This window comes from Corvus cornix, chromosome 5 (genome assembly GCF_000738735.6).
Source record: "Corvus cornix cornix isolate S_Up_H32 chromosome 5, ASM73873v5, whole genome shotgun sequence".
Taxonomy (NCBI): Eukaryota; Metazoa; Chordata; class Aves; order Passeriformes; family Corvidae; genus Corvus; species Corvus cornix.
The window spans coordinates 13,664,009-13,687,624 of NC_046335.1; the positions used below are offsets into that span (position 1 = coordinate 13,664,009).

The 23,616-nt window shown below is 35.5% G+C and overlaps 1 protein-coding gene across 2 annotated transcripts in view; it reads right to left on the reverse strand.

Moving 5' to 3' along the window:
- Positions 1 to 798: 798 nt before the first annotated feature.
- The window catches only part of VRK1 (VRK serine/threonine kinase 1), a 34,326-nt gene continuing 11,508 nt past the window's right edge, over positions 799 to 23,616 (reverse strand). For both annotated transcript variants that reach the window (XM_039552959.1, XM_019285312.3), the window contains exons 4-13: positions 21,823 to 21,892; positions 21,344 to 21,431; positions 19,820 to 19,928; positions 19,585 to 19,677; positions 18,445 to 18,577; positions 17,096 to 17,216; positions 16,173 to 16,231; positions 15,150 to 15,328; positions 11,076 to 11,169; positions 799 to 1,066 (exon numbers count right to left, since the gene is read on the reverse strand). In XM_039552959.1, the coding sequence (XP_039408893.1) occupies positions 984 to 1,066; positions 11,076 to 11,169; positions 15,150 to 15,328; positions 16,173 to 16,231; positions 17,096 to 17,216; positions 18,445 to 18,577; positions 19,585 to 19,677; positions 19,820 to 19,928; positions 21,344 to 21,431; positions 21,823 to 21,892 (1,029 nt within the window). In that variant the 3' untranslated portion in view covers positions 799 to 983. The remainder of the gene's footprint in view (positions 1,067 to 11,075; positions 11,170 to 15,149; positions 15,329 to 16,172; positions 16,232 to 17,095; positions 17,217 to 18,444; positions 18,578 to 19,584; positions 19,678 to 19,819; positions 19,929 to 21,343; positions 21,432 to 21,822; positions 21,893 to 23,616) is intronic.

The following is a 23,616-nucleotide window of genomic DNA, read 5'->3' on the forward strand; positions in this document are numbered from 1 at the left end:
AAGTGGTAGTGTTTCACACTGAAATTCAACACTATTTTTTGACTTACAACTCTGAAGAGAGGACTGAAAGCAACAAAGTACTTTTACAAAAGGATTTGGAAGATTACATGCTCCTCAAGTACTGAAAAGGTAAACCATTATGTTGCTATAAGAAGCAGATGTGAGACAGTATTTCACTGGAACTAGATCCTGCACAAAGTTACTCACAATTATAACTTTTCCAGTCTTTTCACTAATATAAAAAGAAAACCTGAGGGGGTGGTTGAGAATAGGCATTGGTTTTTGGTTGGTTCTTTTCTTTGCCCTTGGCCCTTTGTCTAAAATTCTGGTCTCTTTCTTCCCAGAGAAATTGTAAATAATTGGAAAAGTGATATAAACATAAATACTATGCAAAAAAAAAAAGGCCAAAATTCAGTACCTGTCTTTCAAAGAATTGTTTAAATGCATTTTATACAAACTAGAATGGAAGGACATGATTTTTGCCTTATGTTCTGGTTTTAATTCAAACACTTGAAAAATATTTAAAAGCTATTTATGCTTTTTCAGACTTCATCTCAGTGTACATCTATGTGACCACCAATATGACTTTACTCAAAACTGTGAGAAATCAGATGCAACACTGCTGTTTCTTATATAGTATCCATAATGAAACTATTAAATAAGGCTTTATCTCTACATTATAAAGCTGGAAAAAGGGACTCTCTTTTAGTTTGCCTTTAAGACATGAATTCATGTATATAAAGAATAAAAATGCATCCCCACTTCAAAAGTTGGCAAAATTTTGCATTAGTATCTAAGTATACATAAATTATGCAAATATTTTAATAAAACATTCAAAAACAGGTACAAACAACAGTCTGTGTTTTTATAGGAGTCATCATTTAAAAAGGAAAGAAATAGATTCCAGTGCTACAAGAAAAAAAAAAACAACAAAACACAGAAATGAGCCACTGAGCAACTTAATTTGTTGCTCCATATATTATTTACTTCTGGAGTCTCTTTCTAGTTGCTGTGTTTTTCTTGAGTTTTGGTAAGGTCATCTTCTGGGTTCTGGCAGCAACTGCATCTGCAATGCAAACAAAAAGACTTTTTGTTAAGCAAAATAACAAAAACAGATCACAAGAAAATACTTTTAGTCTTAAAAGGATAGATCAACTCAACTCATTCACTGAGCTTTAAGTGGGGATGTGGAATATGACATGGACAGAGGAGAATCTACAACTATTTCTGGGCACTGACCTTCTCCTAAAAAACATGTTGTTCAGTTCAACTTCTCCAAGAGTAGCATCAGATGGAGTTGAGTCATTTTTTTAGCTCATCTTCACCAAAAGAATCAGATCCTCTATAAAACCTACACTTCTCCTTCCTCCTCATGTGCCAACTTTTCATTTTATAATGCCTTCCAGTATTAAGCCATTTTTTGGACCTTGTGCTAAGCTCATCCAGCTCTGGGATCATAGTCTAACCCCACTCAGTAACTACCTACCATGCAGAGCTCATTCACTCACTCCCCCTCCTCTCCCCTCCCACTGGGAAGTGGAGGAGAATTGAAAACAGGAAAAAAACCCAATGGATTGAAATAGGAACAGCTTAATAATTACAATAAATATAATAATAACAAAAGTAAAAAGAAACAGATTAATTACCACACTCACAAAAAAACCTCACTGACTGATGCCCAGATCACCCCCAGCAGCAAGTGGTCCCTCCCAGCCAATTCCCCCGTTTTATATACTGGGTATGACACTCTGGTATGACATTCTCCCCCCATTTATATACTGGGTATGGAATATCCCTTCGGCCAGTTTGGATCAGCTGACCTGGCTGTGCTCCCTCCTGGCTTGTTGCACAGCTCCCCATTGGCAGAGCACAGGAAACTGGAAAGTCCTTGACTTAAGGTAAGCACCACTTAGCAACAGCCAAAACATCTGTGTTATCCACATTATTCTCATACTAAATCCAAAACACAGCACTGCACCGGCTACTAGAAAGTAACTCTATCCCAACTAAAACTAGAACACTTAGCAATGAAATTTTGATCTGGTATTCTCACAGTTTAGTGAGCTGTGGCATCTTAGAGCGTTCTGAATGGAGCTTATACAAGAGGAGGTGGAAGGCACACAGGTGTGAAAAAAAAAAAGAAGGAAGATTTCTGATTGGCAATGTCAGCTGTTACATCAGCTCAGCTATCAGTGCAACTGTGCCCACAGATTCAAGCTATCACTTGACAATATTTTATTAACAAAGGTAACAAATAATCCCATCTAAATAAGATTCCTAGTAAACCTGGCAGGCAGGTTGTTCAAAGAGACCATACCTAAAAGCAATAATAAAAACCTTCCTGCACTTTGATTCCTTCCTGCCTACTACCAGGGAAAAGGAAGAAAACAAAGCACCACAGCTCATTTCTGTGAATTGTATTCAACTGTAGTCACTTTGACAAAAAAATACTACACGTAATAAAAATTTCTATCTTTTTGCATATACAGGAACAATGAAATATTTCTCATCTCCTCATGTAGTTTTTAATTATTTTTTTCCTTCTTAATCCTAAATTCCTCCTTGAAGATAGCATGCCTCATTACTTCAGTTCTTGCTTGTAAAGCTATATACAATTCCACTGTCCATGTCAAGAGTACAGGTAAAGAAAAGTAAAACTGAATTTCATGGAAGTCCTTAAGAAAGAAGCTGCTTGCTTAAGACAACAGCCTTTGAACAGTAAGAGTCACTGATCATTCAAGCTCAATGAGTAAATTTGGGGGAATCAAGGAGGCAGACAACAATGCAAAACAAAACAACTTTACAAAAGAAACCCAGCAGTATTGTGTATAGCTCTGGGCTCTATCCTACAAAAAAGGTCTGAGAAAAATGCAGAGAAAAAGTGGTCTCCAGCTCTCTAACAAAACAACAAGAAAACATTGAATTTAACTAGTTTATCTGAAGAAAGTAAAAAAAAGAAAATTGGAGACATATGATGTGCAAAAGGTTGCTGCATAACATGAGTGTGATTTTCATGTCCACAGCAGCTAGAACAACCACTAAGCTTAAGGGAAATTCATATTAGGTAACAAAAATATTAAAAGAAAATACTTCCCCTTATCAAATCCTTTGTAATAGTAAGGATAGTTAAGTACTACAAGTGGTGTTGACCAGGGAAGTTTTAGAATAATCACACAGGTTTTAAGATAAAATATTAGCATGTATGAAGATTAACACCAACATAAATTGATTAGATTGGTGTATAGAGCAGATCTCCTCTTGATGTCCCTTATCTCATCTTCCAATCCTACGTACACTGTTTTAGAAACACACAAGTCTTAAAAGAAATAAAACTGTGCTTGAGTCAAAAAATTAAAATTTCTATAAAATCACAGAAGTTCCTTCGATAAAACCAGAGTCACAACTTTCCCATTTAAATTGCCTTCTTTGATGAAAAGAAGGACAGTGAGAGATTTGGAAACATGAAAACACAGCTAACGAGCAGATAAAATCAGGTATTATTTAGGTGACTTCTAAGTTACATCATAGGTGAGAACATCTGAAAACAGAACCATACAGAGATTTTAGACTCTCAGCAAACATCATGTAACTGAAAAATATCTAGCAGCAGACATGCCAAAAGTTAGCAACTGCATCACTTGCATATGCTGAATCTACACCTGACAAAGGCTAAGCACATGCCAGTCCCCAGCTAATGGGCTGAAGAGTTCCAGCAATTGTAGCTCTTAACCAAATTTGTAGTCATCATCATTAAATAAAACAGCTAACATCAAAAGAAGCACAAGTGGTGGAGTACATTCATCAGACACTACAAGGTTTCCTTTCTCAAAAAAAACCCCCAAACCTAATGTCCATGCATACATGCGCATAATCTTACACACACATTTTGCTCTACCTCTTTAAGAAACAAAGGTCAGTAAACCTGGAGTGGTGGATGATAGGGTGGAGAGTTCTCCGGAAGAGATGTGCTCAACTGGTACCCACACGGATGAAGTTTAACCATCTTTTCTGTGTGGACACCCTGAGTGCCACAGCAGGACAGTCTCAGGACTGACGTTGCTTTAACTACATGCCAAATGTGTTGAATTGCCACAGTTAACCTGAGAAGTGATAAGGTAGGAATGAGACTGTCCCTAACCTATGATCTTACATATGCCACTGCATCAGATCTCAGTGCAATTTTATTCCCAAGAATAATTTTGTTACTAATTTAAGTAATAAATACAGACTTGTGATTTCCAAAGCAGATAAACTTAGAACTGCCAGTTCTTCAAATCTTCCACTGATCACAGTATCCCTTTTCTCTTGCAAAATGTGCTTCAGTCATATTTCAGCTGTCTTTGTTGGTATCAAACAACTAAGTAATTTTGCTAGATGGGTCTCTAGGAGACCTTTTTCCTTCAACTGCCCCTTAAAAAAGTTCTACAGTCATCAGATTGAAAAAGAAAACAAGAAAATGGAACTCATACGTTTGTTGTTTACATATGGAAGGAATAAGAAAATAGTGTTGGAAGACTATGTTCAGCAACCAGCTGCACACATCAAATGGGAACTTAGGGCAGGCTGCAACATTTAGTGAGTTAAACACCACCCTTCTCCAATAAGTTTGGGCAGTTTGAATATGGCACCAATGAGGAGATATTTTTAAGACGACAAAAGAAGAAATCGTCTTTTAAGAAGATTTTAAAAAGATGAAGTCTTCTTTTAAGAAGACTCTTCTTTCTTTTAAGGAAGAGTCCTCTGACAAGCTCTTTCCCAACTCAGACAGGGAACCCCCACATAACTGAAAAAACTGGTGAATAACACTTCTCAGACAAGCATTTTTCAGTACTCTGAAGCCGCTGAAGAAATTGCAAGGGCAACAAATAGTAGTTGCGGCTAGTTGGCTTTTTCTACAAGAGCTAGCAGCTCTTTTTCTACAAGAATTCAGAAATGACTCAGAAAAAAAAGAATGGAGAGACCAGAAGAATGCAAATATGGACTTGAATTCCAGTAAATATATGTCTGTGGGGTGGGGATGAGAGAGAAAAAAGTCAGTAAAGTTATGGGATGGGGCTTGGCTTTAGGTACTCTGTTCGGCCAAGTACTCCCTTTCCTGCAACAAATAAAGAAAATGCTTTACATATTCTCATAAGGAAAAACATCAGAACACAAGAATGTATTATTTATGACTTTATGCCTGTGTATTTTTTACAGATAACATCAAATATATGAGTGTTCTTTTAAAAATTTTAATATAAAATTGTTCCAGATGAAACTAAAACTGGTTTACTTCTATTTGTAAAAATTGCTTCACTGAAGATATTCCAAAACATAATTGTACATACACAGAAACCATTTGTCCCATTCAGCATGTGTCTAAAATTAACCCTCCTCTTCACCATACAGCAATTTGCAGGAGGAAGGCAGTTTAATTCAAAACATTACTTGCAATCTTGAAACAGGTTAGTTTCCTGTAAAAATCTGAGTCACTGCAGTACAATTTTTCTTTCCTGTAGAAAAATTTCACTTGCAAATTTTATATCTGAGTTCGAATTGCAATACCTGTTCAACATACTGCAATTCATCTTCAGGTCACAGAAAAACAACCAAAAAAGCAGACATCACTTTTTTTTCTTAAATTACTTGATTCTACATGTAAAGTCATTTTACAAAACCTTACACATGGAAAAGTTTTGTTACAAGTTGTTTTCTTTTAATTTAATACTTTTTATTAGCAGCAAACACAAGAAAGTCCCATGAAATGTAACAAGGAACTTAAATTACTTACATTTTAAGTGTGTTTAAGTGCTAGAAATGGTCTGAAGATCTTGTACAGAAATAAGCTTAAAATACAAAGGTAGACTCAGTAAAGAACTGTGTTCCAAGCACACACAGAAATACACAGTAACACTCTCATACTTTACATGTTGGACACTAATTTTTTCTCTTTATTGTAATTAGTGGCACATGTTCAAATTAATTCTCACTGAATTTGTCACTTGCAAATTGTCAAAAAAACCCTACTATTTGTGAAGAACCATAAAGAGAAATTAAATGTAAACCAAATCTATTTTAACCTTCCTATTCAAAATATTTTAAAATCTTCAAACTTAAAAGCACCTCCTACCACACCTTTTCTAATTTAAATAGCTTTTGAAAAGCCTCAAACAATCTTTGGACAGGTCATAAAAAGACAGATCACTTCATACTGTGTTTGAATATACTTAATGCAAAATACAGAAGTCAGTTTGTCAATTTTTCAGGCAACTAAAAACATTATTTCTCTGCTTTAAAACCCAGATCTTCCTGTTAATTTTTAGATATAACATCACAGCACTTTTAATTGCTTTTAACTGCTAGAACCAGACCACATAAGTCTTATACTAGAACATTTAATTTGCAACACTCCTGAGACAGGTAAGGGAAGATGAAGAAGGGCACAGAAAGGGACAGATCTTTCAGTCACTAAACACAGAGATGGATATACCACTTTAAAACTTACATCTACTTCCTCCTGGAGTCTGTAACAGATAGTAGTCAATACCAAATCCTCCACAAGAAGGAAGAGATGAATTACACAATTAGAATTATTGTGAAGCAAGTTTCACAGAAAATAAGGTTTTAGGGTACGAAATTGAGATTAAAAAAAAAAATCTACCTCTAATGTGGGCATTGGTACAGAGTAGAAAGACAAGTCACAAGTTGCACCATAAAGAAGCTCAAAAAACAATATGATTTGCTTTCTCCTAAAGCTTGGTGACAAGGCCAATAATTCTCTAAATGCAAAAATGCGCTTAAGTGGACATTAAGTAACAAATCTTACTTGAATAAAGAAAAAAGATTTAAGGCAATAACCCAGATACTGATTTATGCAAAGGCATGCAAGGTAAATAAACATAAAGCTAAGTACCTATTAATTGAGAAATACTATTAAACCACCATTTTGGAATGTTCTTCTAACCAATCCATCAGTATGACTGTTTTCATATTGGAGTGGTTCCCATAGTTCTTTATTTATACTGCAAGCGTAACCAAAGACCCCAGTTAAGGCCTTAACACGGTGGATGCTATCCAGCAATACTGACATGCAGAATTCCTACCCTCAGTAGTATTGCCTATTTTAAAAGTACATTAAAAAATACAGTACTTTCATTGTCGTAGGTATCTTAGTATTTCTCTTTACATGTCCTATTTAATAAATCCCAAAACTGTCTTAAAAAATTCAGAACAGAAAAAAGGCTATTCTAAAAAAATTCTGTATTGCAATCTTCATCAACCCCGAGATTTAAAAATACCTGCCAGGGTAGTCATTTCTATTGTAGCTTTGAACCTAAGATTACTCACAAAACTCTTGTTTTTGCAGCACTTATGTGATTTTGACTGAAGATACCTGTACTATCTGCTTATTCCACCAAACTGATCAAAAATAAGCATATTAGTCCTATCATATTATGCACTACACCCCTGCACAAGCGTTGGTGGATACATACAGTGTATGCCAAAGTTTGGCATTCTGCTTTAACAGTATCGTCGTTTATAAGACTGTATTTTACTACTGTACTTGAAGGCAGCTAATACTGAAAATGGAGCTGCAACAGAGTGGGGAGAAAAGCTTCTAATTTAAATAGAAATCATCTCTTCTGACAGCATCCTGGTGGAGATACATTGGCTAACATAATACTTCAACGTCATCCATATTGCTTTATAAAGCTTGCAAAATTCCACTTTTCAGGAAAGCCTATGGTTTCATTATGTCAAGGAGAAAAAAGAAAAAGCTGATAACATGCTAATATAAATAAAAAACAATTTAAGAATGTCAAAATTTCATGCAACTTATTTTGGACTCCAATACAGTTTGTTTCTCAAGCACTTTCTGAAATTCTGTTTCCAAACAGAGTTGCTCAACAGCTCTAGAAACACTGATGGCTGACAGAATTGGAGGAGGAGAAGGCCGTTAACCACCTCATCTGATATGGCCACTCTTACACTGAGAACAACCAGGGGCAGCTGACAGCAGAAGCAAGAATTTTCAGATGTCTGTCCTTTCTCAGTGCCATTCTTTCCTCCTCCTCCAAGTCCACAGACTCCACAGGCTCCCCAGCCCCAGCAGTGGCAGATTTCATTACTGGCAGAGTTCCCTATAGCCACTGAGCACCTTAAGGTACTCTACGTGCCACACAGCTGATCAGGATCTTTTGGGGATAACTAATCTTTTGAACTGGATAAGCCAAACTGCTTAAAAATCTGGTTAATGCTGATGAGCTGAACTGCAAGAGGCTGCACAGCTCCTCTTGTCACTGTTTTATGTTCAAATACTTACGAATGTTGTTTGAATACCTGAAGAGCAACCACCATTCCACCATATTTATGCCCCTTACAAACCAACAAAATAGAATTTCAACAACTTTTAAAGCATTCCGGTATGACTTCACTTCAAATTGTACAACTAAGAGGTATGAAGAAAACATCCATTTTTACTGAACTTCAAGACTTTTTTTTTAGTCACAGGAAAAACACAAAAACTAGTCAGATTTGGAAACAGAGTTTTAAGTATTTCTATAATAATCAGACCTTTTCAAATTATAAAAGCATCAGAATCAGAAAAGATTATGAAACAGTTGCCCCTTCCTTCTACACAGGTTTATGAATCACATAATAGTTGGTAAAGTTTTTAATTCCAAATTTGGAGAGAACCAAATGAGTAAGTACATGTATCACATTTCACCTGAAATCACTTCATATACTCCCTCTACTTGGTATTCATTAAACTGAGTAGTGTAAATTAGAGCCATTTCATCTGTAGCTCTATTGAACTAGCAAGAGTAAGTTCTTCTAATTTAAGCTTATGTTGAAAATCTATATAGCCTCCCAAATACCTTTACTTGGTCTGAGAAAACCTCATTGCTTACAAAAAGCTGATGTTACCAACTGGATTGCAATTCTTCAAGTTCTTTTCCATCTCCTTCTATAAGAAATTCAATCTACAATCCCAGGAAAAGGTAGTATAATATATTACAAGAAAGGAAAATATGTTCTGCACATGCATTTTAAATCGCAACCAGAAAATAGTCAGCTGTATTAAGTATTTTGTTAAAAAGTCTTAAATTATATCTAAAATGCTAAAACTATTAAGTGTCAGCATCATATAAAATAATTTTATTGCCTTGAAAGTATAATCCAATTACCACTTCTTCAGCCACTGACAGACTAGAGAATTTATAATAAATTGAAGTAAACAAGTAAAAAGGCATTCAAAAAAGAGAAATAATCACTGGTCTTAATGATTACAATTCTATAATATGAACAGCTGAAAATGAACAAAGCAGTGTCACCTCCTGGAATAACATTAGCTTCATTCCATGTACTTTGTACCATACAGTTTGAGTAAATATACCAGGGTAAATCCAGAACCCACCAACATTATTACTCTTTGAAAGGTTATAGTTTCCCATCCTGCAACACTCCTTTGTCAAACTGTTTTTAAACAAGGATATTTGTTTTGGGGTAGACTTCAGTCCTACTGCTTTATTATTTTTATACTAACTGACCACAGACAACATCTGGTATTTTAAATGAAATTATAAACCATAATTCTTGAGGAAAAATATCTTTGCTATTACTTGAATTCAGTTCACATTTACATAAAGGCATTACAGGGTTGGATCCATAAAGCAGTTTGACTAGACACTCGCCATCAGCTTACCCTATACAGATCTGCTGAAGATTTCTCACATTGCATTTTCAATAATCCTACTTTATCTGTCCATGACTTTTTCCAGACTGCACTGAAACTATGCCAAACTATGTTGAAAAAATAGCTTCAGCATTTTCTATCCTTATAGCTAATCCTTTCCTTGTCTTTAAACACGCTTGCTTTTGGAAGCTGCTGCTGTTAGCCCTTGGCTTTAACATTCTGTGAAGAGGAATCCTGAGGAGTCAGCATGTTCTAACAGGGAACTGGACAAGACAGGAGGACAAAATGAATGAGCAGAGAATGAATGATGGCAAAAGAACAGGGTTCAGCCACCAATTTTTATCAGCTAGCAATTCTACCAGCTTTAGGCACTACATAATTGGAGCATAATCCTTTCTTAGACAGAAACTTGAAATATTTTAACTTTATAAAGTTAATCTAAAAAATAAATTGTGAAAGATCAAAAGCACTTGCACTGCTAAAGGTAAATGGTTCTATTGGGTATTTTATGGCCACGTGGCTAGGTTTTGGTAAGCTGAGGTCAGCTTCAGGGCTAGAATCTGTAGGGAGAGATCAGCTGCTCTCCTGTGCCTGACACAGCCCTTTCCAGATGGCTCCAATACAAACACACTGTAGGCCAAAGCTTCAAAACAAACCCACTGCAGGCCAAAGCTGAGCCAAATTTGTTTGTGGCACCTCTGTGGAAGCATTTAAGAAAGGGGAAAAACCACTAGACAGGCAGAAAGGAAGCAGCAGTGCAGGGAGAAGAGTGGGAAACAGCAGACAGAACACCAAAGTCAAAGGTGGAAGTGGTACTCCACTGCACCAGAGAACATGTTCCCTGTAGCTCAGAAGACCCAGAACGCAGGAAATATCCCCTGCAACTCATATGAGAGCCCAACCTGGAGAAAATGGATATTTCCTGAAAAAACTGGGCCACTTCCCCCCCCGCCCCCCCACAAAGGACTGCAGCCCAAAAGAGAGAGCCCACACTGGAGCAGGGGGAAAATGTAATGATGAAGGAGCAGCAGACACCACAGCACACTTCCCCTCCAGGACCCCTGCACCGAACAAGGAGAGTGGTAGAGGAGTTTCGGGTGAAGTAGTTAGCTTGAGTTTGGGAGAAGGGGAAGCAAAGTTGTTTGTCACTATCCAAATTTATTTTAAATTTGCAATATATTACATTTATTTTCCCCAAGTTGAGTCTGATTTGCCCAAAACAAATAGTAGATAGTAATAAATTTCCTCGTCTTTGTTTTAATTCATGGGTTTTCTCAACCTATTTTCTCCTTCTGTCCCACTGAGGAGGGGAGCAAGTGGCTGAGTGGGGGTCTGGACTTTAGCCAAAGTATCCTGCCACACCAGTACATGGGACTGCCAGAACAATGTTTTGACTTACTAGAAGTAGCAGCTTTCTTTTTTTTTGGACTTCCTGTATCTTCCATTTCCGCCTCAGTGCCCTCACTGGCTGCAGCTGCTGCCTTTCTTCTTTTCTGAAGAAAAAAAAAAAATTTTTAAAAAATAATAGCAATTGAACTCAAGAGCAGGAAAGACTACACAAAGTAGAAAATATAAAATAAGGAAATACCTTGTGAGGATATTATATTATAAAATGTCTCCAGTCATAGAGAAAATTTATTCCTGTACTAAAACAAGAATACTAGTATTAAGCTATACACAACTTAAAACAACAGTTCCCCAATCTGCAGATCACTTTAGGAGTTGAAATTTTAATGTATGAAAACATGAGGTTTTGTGATCGTAACATGGGATGTTTTTTAACTTACACTGAATTAACTGTCACAAAAGGAGCAATCTGAAAAACTTAACACATAAAAACATTTTATCCTAAGTTCCTATTAATTGGGTTTCTCTAAAGCAATTACACCACATTAAATTCAAGTTTATCTGGATTCTTGCTTCTTAAGGCTTTCTTTGCACAGCTTAAAAGTAGCTAATACCCACTTACAGTACATTTTTTTTTTAATAGCAACGATGGGTTCTGTTCCAAAGAGAGGTATTTGGGAAATCTGAACTGCATGCAAGGTACATTATCTTAAAACCTCTAAACGGACAGAACTCTTACTATCTGTGTATTACAATTAATCTTACTATTGCAAAGTATTCCTGAAGTGGTCATGGAAAATTATTGTTTTAAGCCACGATTTTTGCAAAGGATGAACTGACCTGCATCAAACATACATGAAAAGCATTGAACACTGGAGTTTTACCTTTCCTTTTTCTTTATTTTTTTTATTTTTTAATTGTGTGAGACTAGAGCTTTACTAACACAGCTTTAAAAGTGGCTACAACTTCACACAGCTCACGAGAGAAGGGGAGAGTGCATTACATCTTTCCTTTCCAAAGTGTTGCTTCATGATTACCATCTAAACCCTGCTGGGCTGAACAGATTGGTTCGATAATTACATACAATAACTGCAGTGGGCAGGTAACCCTCAGCTGGCACAGGGCAGCTCCCCTGTGAGAACTTCCATATGCAAACTGCACTGATGGAGTGCATTAGGTACATCTTTCCTGCCGGTGCACAGGCCTGATTACCGCCAGCCAAGACTCCAAGGTTAGTATGTCAGCAGATTTGTGATGCATTAGGCAGGAATAAACACAGACACTTTTGTTCATTCTGACCAAAATTAAGGAGGACTATTTCAGCACTGTACTGCTTCTACATGAGAGATAATGCATTCCTCCCAATTGTACTAGGAAACATTTTAAACGCTCATCAGAAAAACAGATATTCAGTACATGTTACACAAAAGCAAAATACATTTATCTTGTTTCTAAGCTTATTTAATAAAAAGTGGTTTCTTAATCTTGATGCAGGTGAATTACCTAGCAGTAGAAATCAGGGAGCATTCATCTGACAAAAGCAACACCTGCACATCTGAACCTGAACATTAGAAGGAACCACAAATCACTAAGACCTGTATTTTTCCAGGCTACTTTACTCCAAATATTACCCAGCAGCTCTTCAGCACTGAACAACAATAAGATGTGGTCCTCGCTCTAAATAATTTAGTCGAGAGCTTGAAATACTTCCTTCAACACATGGTACTGCTAGCTTCTTGTTTGGCTAGAACTGCTATAGAATACCACACTCACAAACCAACATGCATTTACTATTTAAAAAAAAAAAAAAAAAAAAAGAAGAAACCTCAAGCACAGCTGTGAACTGTGTTTCACATACTTATACATCTGGGGAAACTTGAGCCATGATACAGAAAATAAAATGCTAACTTTTAATATAGCAGACATCTGTGACTTTTACCCAGATACCAATACTGGAGAACGACTCAGATTCCAGAACAACCATGCTTATATGTAACATATAATGCCCACCATGGCTCAATTAGCTGACAGCACAGGAGAATCCTACATTCTAAGAATGTCTTTACATAGAAGCTAGAAATATTATCTCCTAGCTGTGAAACAGCATAGCTTCAGAACATCAAATAACACTGTTTTAAGAAAATATTATGGTAGATTGCACCACAAGAAATGGAGAATAGGTGTGTTAAGACCTGTTGTGATTAAATGATCAGTAGAGCCAAAATGTCATAGATATTTTGTGTTAGAGGTCATAATCTTCTCAAGGAGGGATGCCAGATTGCATTTTTCTTTTTCAAATTAGGTATTAAGCATGCCAAACAAAATTCAGCACTTGTGATCCTGGCTTTCAGAGGCGAAATGCTACTAATTAGTGGCAAATTATCTTTATGGAGAGTAGTTTTTAATGAAGTTTGGAATTTGGAGCTTATCTTTAAAACACTAAATCATCTTCTACCCTAGCCTATACTGCAGCTGCTACAAGGCCTACAAAATCCAGTATAGAAGGAAGAGTCATCTGTCCTGGTGTTTGGACAAAAGCAAGAGGGTTATGTTAACCTGATGTCCATCAATCTTATTCTGTCCAGACACTCCAGCAGTAGCTGGCATGAAGTAGCATTAAGCCCACCGAAATATGAAGCAGACAGCTGAAAATGCTCACTCAAGGAGGGTGGTAGCACTCCCTTTTTTATCTAAGTGCTTGAACATATTTGTGACAACTGAGCAAGCTAACCACACATATGGTTCTCAAAGTATATAAAAAAAAGAAACCCAATCAAAAGGCTTACTTCTATTTGATATCAGGAGGTAAGAACCTATGGAAAAGTATTATCCCACCCTTTGGGAATGGTCTTGACTAATATAGGCTAAAAAGGTGTCGCTAACCTATGACAAAAGGTAAGATTTTTTAAGTTTTTATTCCATTGAAAATGTGCACCAGACATCTCTGCTGGACAAGGACATTAAAGGTCACAGCTGTTGGCTCTGCAGCAGGCCAACTTATTCCGCAAAGAAACCAGCCAACCATTAAAACCAGATTATTTATGTCCCCAAAATACAGGCCTCAAGCCTTATCAAACCACAAGGGGAACAGAACTTATGTTATCAAACTCTCCTTTTGGAGAGACCTTTACACTCTGTTCAGCAGAAAATATTAGTACAGAGACCACAGCTGTATGATTTTAGCCAAAATACTATTTACTGGGCAAAAAGAACTAAGAAAAGCTGGACATATATCTTCAGAAGTCTTTAGAATACCACAGGTTTTTTTCTTTCCTGCTTTTCCCCCATCTTTAACACACTGCTGATCATGTCAGTAAGCAGGCAACATACTTGGACTATTATCCTGTACTGTAATTCTCAGTTCCCCAGCTCATGCTAAAGGAACCAATAAACTGCCCACCTGCCATTAACAAATGCAAACAAAGAAGTAATAAATGCAGTTTGAAGTACAAGATAATTGTCATTATTGCCATTATGTGACCACTTTTTCAGGGTTATAAGCTGTTTTAACATTCACCTTCCCTAAAGCTTAAAAAGTTCTTAATGCCATATTCAAATGGGAATTCAAATCCAGAGTTTAAGGCTTCTTAAATACAAAATAAAAAATACCCCTAGCCAACCGATACAGTTAAGACTCAAAAGTAACATATTGGATCACAGCGAAATCAATATGTAAATTCCAGAATCAAATACTTGGCATAAAGATGTTTACTTAAAACTAAGCTTTGAACTAGTCATGGAAAAGAAACTAATATGGAACAAAAACTAGACTTATCTTACCTTACATGTACTTTGATCCATCTGGAGTTTTACCAAATTAAAGAAATAAGTAAATTAACCAAAGTTCATCTGTTCAAATGTCATTATATCTAGGTATACAAATTTTGTTACCCAAGGTACTATCTACAATGAAAGTACCTCTATAAACATCACTCTATATCAAGTTTTATTAAGAATTAGTGAAGTTGAATTAGAGAAATAACGTGTGCAACCAGGACTTAAACAAATGACTATTTAATTATTTGTTGCTGGATGAAAGTATGACACCTACTTCCAACACCACTAACTCTTACTTAGCTCAACAAAATGCAATAAAAGCTGACATTATTAATTTTTAGAGTAAAACCTTTTGCACGGGATTTCTTTGAAAGTCTCCATTCTCTGCCAAGCCAAAGTCAAGCACGCCATCATCTTTTTGCCCAATGGCCTTGAGACCTTGCAGAAGTATTTCTCGGAAATGCTGATAAACAGGTTTCTCTTCATAGCTCAATAGCTTCACCTTTTCCATATATTTGGCTATTTCACCTAAAGAAATGGCACCTCCAATTAATTTCTATTTGAAAACATTTTAATCATTCACTTTTACTAGAAAAGAGACAGAAATTATGCATGCACTACTCATGCTATTTTTGAAATGGTTACTTATAAACTTATAATAACTATGTTTTTACTACAACACATTTTAGAAAAAAATTATACCAAGGTTCATTACCCAGTGATGGCAGCATCACTGTTTTTTACATGTTTATTGCAATGAAGAAAACAGTCAGTCATAAAAAAAGGTAACAGGCTAATCTTCACCAATGAATGCTTATTTACATGGTATTTCTTATGTCTATATTTAAAAATGTGGAAAAGGAAATTCAATGTTATCTCAGAACTTCATCAGTTCAAGACTGAAACATATACTAAATAACACATGAAACATCAGACCACTGAAAAAACAGACAAGTCACGGTTGACAGAGAAAATTCTTCTAATCACCAGAAATAGCTGGAAATAACTAAATATTAAGATCCCAAGAAAGTGTATTTGTAATAGAGTCAGTTAAAAAAAATAATGTACTCAGCAAATCACCTCTGCAAAATAGGAACAATCTATACTTCAAGTTTGCATTACTTACTAAATTTCCATATCTAAAATTCACTTGTGAAAAATCAATTTACACATCTCATGTTTGAAATTAGTACTGTCCTTAACCAGAAGCAACACAGTGTCTGCAGTGCATAAAACTGCAGCCAAAAGGAAGAGTCTAAACTTCTCTTAAGCAACAATCTAATTCATGCCACTTTGTTGTTCCTGATTGAAAGGAAGAATTAAAGTAGGTACAAAGTTCAGTGAACAAGTATTTTAAAATAGCTCCTCTTACCTGGTTTATCTTTCCCAGGAAAGCATTTGTCCATCAAAATGGAAATATTATCTCTACATCTGAAAAACAAAATTAGTCAAAAAGACTGTTTCTTTTGAATTTTCAATCTTGTCCTGCTCTGATAAACTATTTAAGTACCCAGTTTGGGCCACTGTCAGATACAAGAAACATACTACATAAACCTCTGGTATGACTTAGTATGGCCATTTGTAGGTGTGCAGCACACTTGAGAACCTGATGAATGCCAGGTGGGCTACCTGAAACAGTTGCTGATTGTTGTAAAAGCAAGTAGAAGACTGAAGATAAAGAACTGGTCCATTTTAAACTCTCACATACCAATGCTAAGGAAGCCAAATAACACTTGTTAATGAGATAGTAACTGCTATGCTGGGACAGCTCTCTTCATATTAAATATCTGACAAGACATGGTTGATCTGGGCTGAGGGGAAGGCATGTTAACATTGAGGCTGAGGGACAAAATGAAAAATAATTTTAAAATCCCATGATGGTAGTCCTCTAGCTGGAATGATGCTCAAAGACATCTAAGATTCTCCTTTAGCCTTCATTTCTGCCACATGCATCAGAGCATGGTGTTAAAGGGACTCGTACTCCACACTTTTCTTCCCGTAAAGCACAGCTGATGGTCACCTGCATCCTGCTAAGAGTGCTTTTGGCTTCACTATGGCAATTCTAAAGTGACAATACCGCAGTGGAAAAATAAACATTTCACATACACAAAAGAAGACAGCAGAACAGTACAAGTGAAGTTTAATTACAAGTCAAGGATACATGAGACACAAAGGGAAAATGAGGGATACAGAAAACAATAGCTACTCACCGAGAGGGAACATACTGAAAGTACAAAGCATTTCTATGGAAAGATATTTTCATTCTCAAAAGAGAGAAAACACGTAGTTTCTCACCTGATTTTTGAGTCTCTGACAAAATTTGGATCTTTCAAATTATCTTCCCACGGTAGATGGCCACTAAGCCAATGAATCATACAGTAACCCAAGATCTCCAGATCGCCACGTCTTGATGGTGCTAAATATAAATACACATATGAATAAACCAACCGTAACACCAGCTAATAAAGCACACACAGTTTAACAGTAAAAATTTATAAATATGTTAAGACAGTGCTAACAACGTAACACTACCATATCTGTTACTTATATCTTTATTTTAGCATCAAAGCTAGGAAGGAAAAAATATTGTTCCTACATCTGGAAGGACAACTTCATTTTCAAGTCCTTTATCAATCTCCTATTCAAAGACATGACATGCTGCAGTTATCCCAATTTGGGAAGCTTTTTAAGTACTCAGGTTGTGGAAAAAATAGAACAAGTTAGTGAAATGATTGACTTTCTGTTCAAAATAGTTTTTACTTCCCTTCTTCTATAAAAAGGTAGAAGTGCTGAGACCCCACCTCCCCCAAAAATAATTCCACAATGCTGAACTATTTTATGTGGCCTGGAAACTGAACGGAGGACAGTATGAGATCAGATCCCTAAGCCTTCACAAAAAAACCCCACCCAGAAACAAGCAACCACAAAAAAAGCCTCACCAAAACAACACCACACGTACACTGACCACGGACTACACTAGAAGTATAAATTGGCAAATCAAGTCATCTTTGGTTATGTTCAGCTTTGAGTATCCTCAAGCAAATAATAATTTTCAACAACTATTATTTTTTGCAGAACACACTCTTATGCTAATAAAGCAAAATTTAAGAATTAAGAAAATGAAGTTGATATTCACTATGAATCTTCAGTGATTAATCAGATACAGACCTCTCCTTTCCATATTCAACCTTTTCTCACTCCTTGCGTTTTGATGGTCAGTGACTATAGGCATAATTAATTAATTAAATGAAGTTTATTGAGTTAAAATAAAGAATATTTTCACATTGATAACAACAACTATTTTTCTCCTAAAACCAGGACCTATTTTTCCATCAAGATCTCACAAGCACGATTCCATTTCTGCTTGGTTAATATGAAGCAATATGCTGAACCTCTTAACAGTCTTTATAAATTAAGGAGCTCTAGTTAAGAAAGTTACATTAAAAATACAATTAGTAAAAGTTAGTAAACGAAAAAAAAGAAAAATGCCATCATAGCACATAAGGAACTAAAAAAAAAAAAAGGAAAAACATTTCTTTTTACAACCAGAAACCTGGTTTGTTTATTTGCTGCACTGAGTTTTGTAAAGTCTCATTTATACAAAGGGATACCCAAATGCCTGTTGCTGAGTTTTACATACTTACCCACACCCTTGTGTGCGTCAATACTGGTATATTCAATAGTTCCATCATGGCACCTTTTAGGATCTTCTTTATATACTTTGTGAGCTCCTTCAGGACAGTATCGGTAGGCGAGTCCGTAATCCACCAAGTACACCTAGTAATTTCCACAAATTATTCTAAGGTTAAACAACTATAAATACAAAAACTACACAAATGATAAATGCAACTCCCAACTATTCTCATAACTTCCTTGAAAGTATTAAGAATGGTGAGTTGTTCAACTTTGAATGATTCTCCGTACTTTATTAATCTTAATGCATATGATTTGAAAACAATGTCAGATAGGTTTTATTGTTTTCCATAAAGCAGTCTGATCTGGAAGTCATTTCTTGCTGCTACAGAAGGCAAGTACAGTACAACAATTATCACCAATAAAATCAAATTTAAAAAAATACCAAAAAAACCAAACCAAAACAACTAACAAGCAAAAAAAGAAGTAATGTCCGTAGAGTTATAAATACAATCACTCTGCTACCCTCTTTAAAGCCAGTTGACCCATTTGAACAATACTACATACTACTACTACTCACTAACAAGGGTTACCTTGAGAGAACTGAAATTATTTTACATCTTTCAAAAGCTAAAACATTTGGGCAAGAACACATACATAATTCCGTAACTCTAATATGCATTGTTTGAATGGTAAAGAGAGTTAAAAATGCAGAAAAATGAAAGACTTCCGTAAATCAAGTGGAACAATCAACACTTTAAAGACCAATTTTTCCAAGTAACAGAACACTTATCTGATGGATTTCTTGAACAAAGCAATGAGGTAACAATGCAGACAGGCAAACATAATTTACCAGTGTGCTATATAATTTTAGGCTTCCACCTGCAAATACCTATTTGTGAGTCAATTTTTTTTTAATCTCAAGAATTTCTCTAGAATACTATTTAGGCCAAATAGTCAATTGATAACTGTCCAGCAAAATGCATTAAAAAAATCACAGAATATTAACTAGATATAAATGTCAAGCAGAAATAATGTTACCATATACATTCTTAAAAATCAGCTTCTGCTAGATTTCACAGGTTCAAAGCACTTTCATTGTTGTCAAATAGAAGGTTTAAAACATGAGGAGTAAAATGCATTATAAATACCTGATTAGGGTTCTTGTAACTCAGAAGGAGGTTTGCAGCCTTGATGTCTCCATGCACATATTCATGCTCATGGACATATTCCAGAATATCAAGCTAACAAAACAAAAGTCATGTAAATGCAGTACCGAGGTCCGCCCACCAGAGGACCCGGACTCGGCACAAAAGTGGGACTGAACTGAGAGACTTAACAGAGGGAAGACAGATTGAGAAAACAAAATGTATTTTTTAAACTTACTATTCTCAGGCCTAATTGTAGTACAGTTTTATGGGGAAACTGCTTTGCATTCTCTTCATATATCTTCTGAAGATCTCTGCCGAATCGGTCCATTATCATAAATCGATAGCTAAATGCGAGGACAAAAAAAAATAAACAAACAAAACAAAACAACAAAAAAACCCACCAAAAAAACCAGCAAAGTTACTGAATTGTACTTAGCAAACTATTTTATCTGTGTTAACTGTACTAACTAGTGATTGAATATGTCTCTCAAAAGAAACTGTAGGAAATACGTGACTTTTTTTAACGCTGTACATCAATTCTTACCTTTTTTATATCAGCTACTCAAATGCTCATCCATCAAAAGAACTGCTCTTTATTCTAGTTATGCAACACAATAACAAGTACTCACAGAGGAAAACATCCCTATTGTAACTCACTATAGGTAAAACTAAGCATCATCTACTTACAAAAATACATTTCTTAGTTTTTATAAATGACTTAACATGTCCACTTACAATGTTCCTTCACTGAAATCTACTGCAAACTTTTTTTGACCTACTGTTAACAACAAAAACCTCTCACTTGCCGAAGGTGTTCTGCTATTCACTGCTATGGACAAACTGGTTCTAGAGCTATAAATGTTCATAGTGGCTATATTAAAGAAATTTATGCACTAAACACTGAATGCAAAGTCACTTTTATTTGCAGGATAAAATAAATGATAGATTTACTTTTGCCTCTCAAAATGAATGTTGTTTTTACATTAGGTTAGTTTCACAGTTGAGGACCTACTGAAACACTGATACTGCTGACATACTAAGGCATACACGCCGACCACACAAAGAAGCCTGACCTACTGTAAGATCTTCAGTAAGCAGAGAATTACTAAAACTCCTTTGCAGCACAGCTGTTTAGAGAACGGCCACTAGGAAACAAGGACTATTACATAAACAGGCATTAACATTAAAGACCAAGTAACAAAAACCTTTCCTGGCATGGAACAATACTAAAAACTATCCCTAGACTTAAAACAAATTTAACATGGGAGTAGCAATTATTCTAGCTCACAGATTAAGCAAAAAAAAAAAGCCCTATCCCTAGGGAAAACTGAACAGGTTTGAGTGAGTACTAAGTCCTTAATATTTGTGAGTGAAAATACTCTTTAAATGCACGAAACAAGAAAAAGTTTGAAGGTAGTCATATTATTCCAGGACGTGTACATTAGAAATTGACTTTAATTAAAATATAGAAAGCTTCTAAACCACATATACATAAATAGCATCATTGTATTACAGCAATGTTCACAAAAATTATAAAGACTGTAACAAACACAAATAGAAGTAACAAATAGAATACAGATAAAATGTATCTATTTATATAGTCCCTAAACACACCCCACCATGAACATGAAAATTTGTAGCAGAAGTGAACAACATTAAGATAAACAGAAAATACACCTTATTAAGTAACTTAGGCTAAAAGAAAGAATGGTTGTGGATGAAATAAATTCCAACATATGTCAATAGAAGATATATTCACCTGTTTCCATTTCTTTCATGCAAGCCAGAACCCCAGTATCTTGGTACACCTAAATATTTCAGTTTATGGGACTTAGTCCACTTCTGAACTGAAAACACAAATAAAGTTAAGTTCATGAATTTGCATGAGTAGAGACATACATAAAAAGGGAGCAGTCACATTGCTTACTGTTTCTGCGTACTCTGAGCTGTTTCTTTCATGGAAATATGTATGCAAAGTATACAGTAAAGTTAGTCACATATCCATTGTAGGGACAGAGATGCAACTCAAGTTTAAATTTAGACAATACCACCAACAGAACTACAAAAAACTTCTTACCAAAACCCTCTAATTTACTATATATATGAATTAGATTTCAATAATTTAAAAATAATTTTGAAGATAACCTAAAGAGATTCTCAAAGTTCAGCCTTATTTCTACAGGCTCTATTTTCCTAAATACTTGTAGTTCATTAAAAACATTTTAATAGACTGCTTACTTTCATCTGGCTTAGCAGCTCGCATGTAGAACTTTAACTCAGTAAAAAGAGGTCCATTCTGGCTGGGTTCCTTTAAGACAATTTAAAATTCATTAAAAACTGCTCTGTTAATGACTAATAATTATTAAAAGTTCATAAAATGTAACATCCACCCTATAATAACACATTCTCCCTGAAATGCTCTACCTGATGCTGATAAACTCAATAGAATATCTTGTTTTTATAAAAGAAATTTAGCTCTAAAAGCTATTTTTTATTATAAATGGCTTGACATTAAGGATATCAGAGAATACTGCCCCATAACAAAAGACTAAAGAATAAGAAATTAACTGAAAAGCATAGAAATATTAACAATTATTGGCAGAAGTTTAGCAGAGAACATTAAACAATGTTATCTCAGATTTTCCAGATTACAGCTGGATTGCATCAGTTGTAGTAGCCTTTAGTGATCTTAAAATAACACCTGAAATGATTCAATGAAAAAATCTTAACAAAAGTTAAATTCTTGTTGAACATAAAGCATTTTGTTCCCTTATACAGTAGTTGACCAAGATAAAAATAACAGAGGATTTCAAAATTTTTCTAAATTACAAGAACTACACCTATTTTGATTTCAGAGTCTACCTTGTATTTAATACATTTCAGTTCCATTTTCAAGGGACAAATCTACAGGAAGCATGTCTTACAAGTAAAGCTCAAGAGAGAAATTCCTATGAAAACACCAAAGCTTTGAAATACTGCAAGAACAACAGATGGGCAAGTATCTTGACTCTACACTTCCAGAACTTGGTAAGGAAAAAAGAAAATAAAACATGTTCTCAATTCTTGTAATTTTTGAGTGATTGATTTTGAGATGAGCTTAAGCAATATATTTTTGTCAAGTTACTCAAATATATCCAAATTCATTCTCTCTCTTGAAAATACCTGTTTTAGAATATCCTACACTTAAAAAATAACAAAATGGATGCAATTACTGGCAAAAAAACTCAGGAATAATACAATCACATGACATTAGATACACATCAATCTTAAACGTGTTTAATCTTGGCTTTTAAATGCAGATGTAGTGATCCAGCAAATTGCTAAAGGCCAGGCTGTAGCACTGAGCTAAGAGAGGCTCGCTGCTGTTCTCATCTCACCGGAGCAAGGCAGAGCTCAAATGCGCCCCTGACCGCGGGCTTTGGTGCACTGATGTGAGGGCTCGGAGGCACAGCTGGACAGGGACACGCTGGGAGCAGATACCACCAGCTGGGCACCACTCCTGGGCCTGGACACTTGATTACAAAGCTACAGCCTATCTCCACCTCACTTTCTCAGCAGCACTGCCCTGATAAACAACGGAGCCAAGACAGCTTTCTGGCATCTCCTTGTGAGAAGGAACCAGGAAGCAGTAACAAAACCAAAGACAGTCAGATCAATTGTCAACACAGACAAACTTTGGTACCTGCACATTAACTTTCACAGTTCGTTTATTTATCCACAATGTACAACAAATTAGAAATACTGAGATTATATATGCAGAAAAGAAGGGTTAAATAGCTGAATTCTTCTATGGCAGCTATCTCGAACACACATTACTTGACCTATTCACTTGATCCTACGTAACATAATCTATTAATACCCTAACTTATTAGAATATGAATTCTTATATACAATTTTCATTCCATTTACACAGGTTTGAACAACGTTGTTTTCCTACTAAAATACAGCAAAAAATTAGGTGTTAAAAATTCATACAGTATTTATCTATAAATAAATTATTCCACAAAAATTTATGTCTCAGTGCTGAAAAAG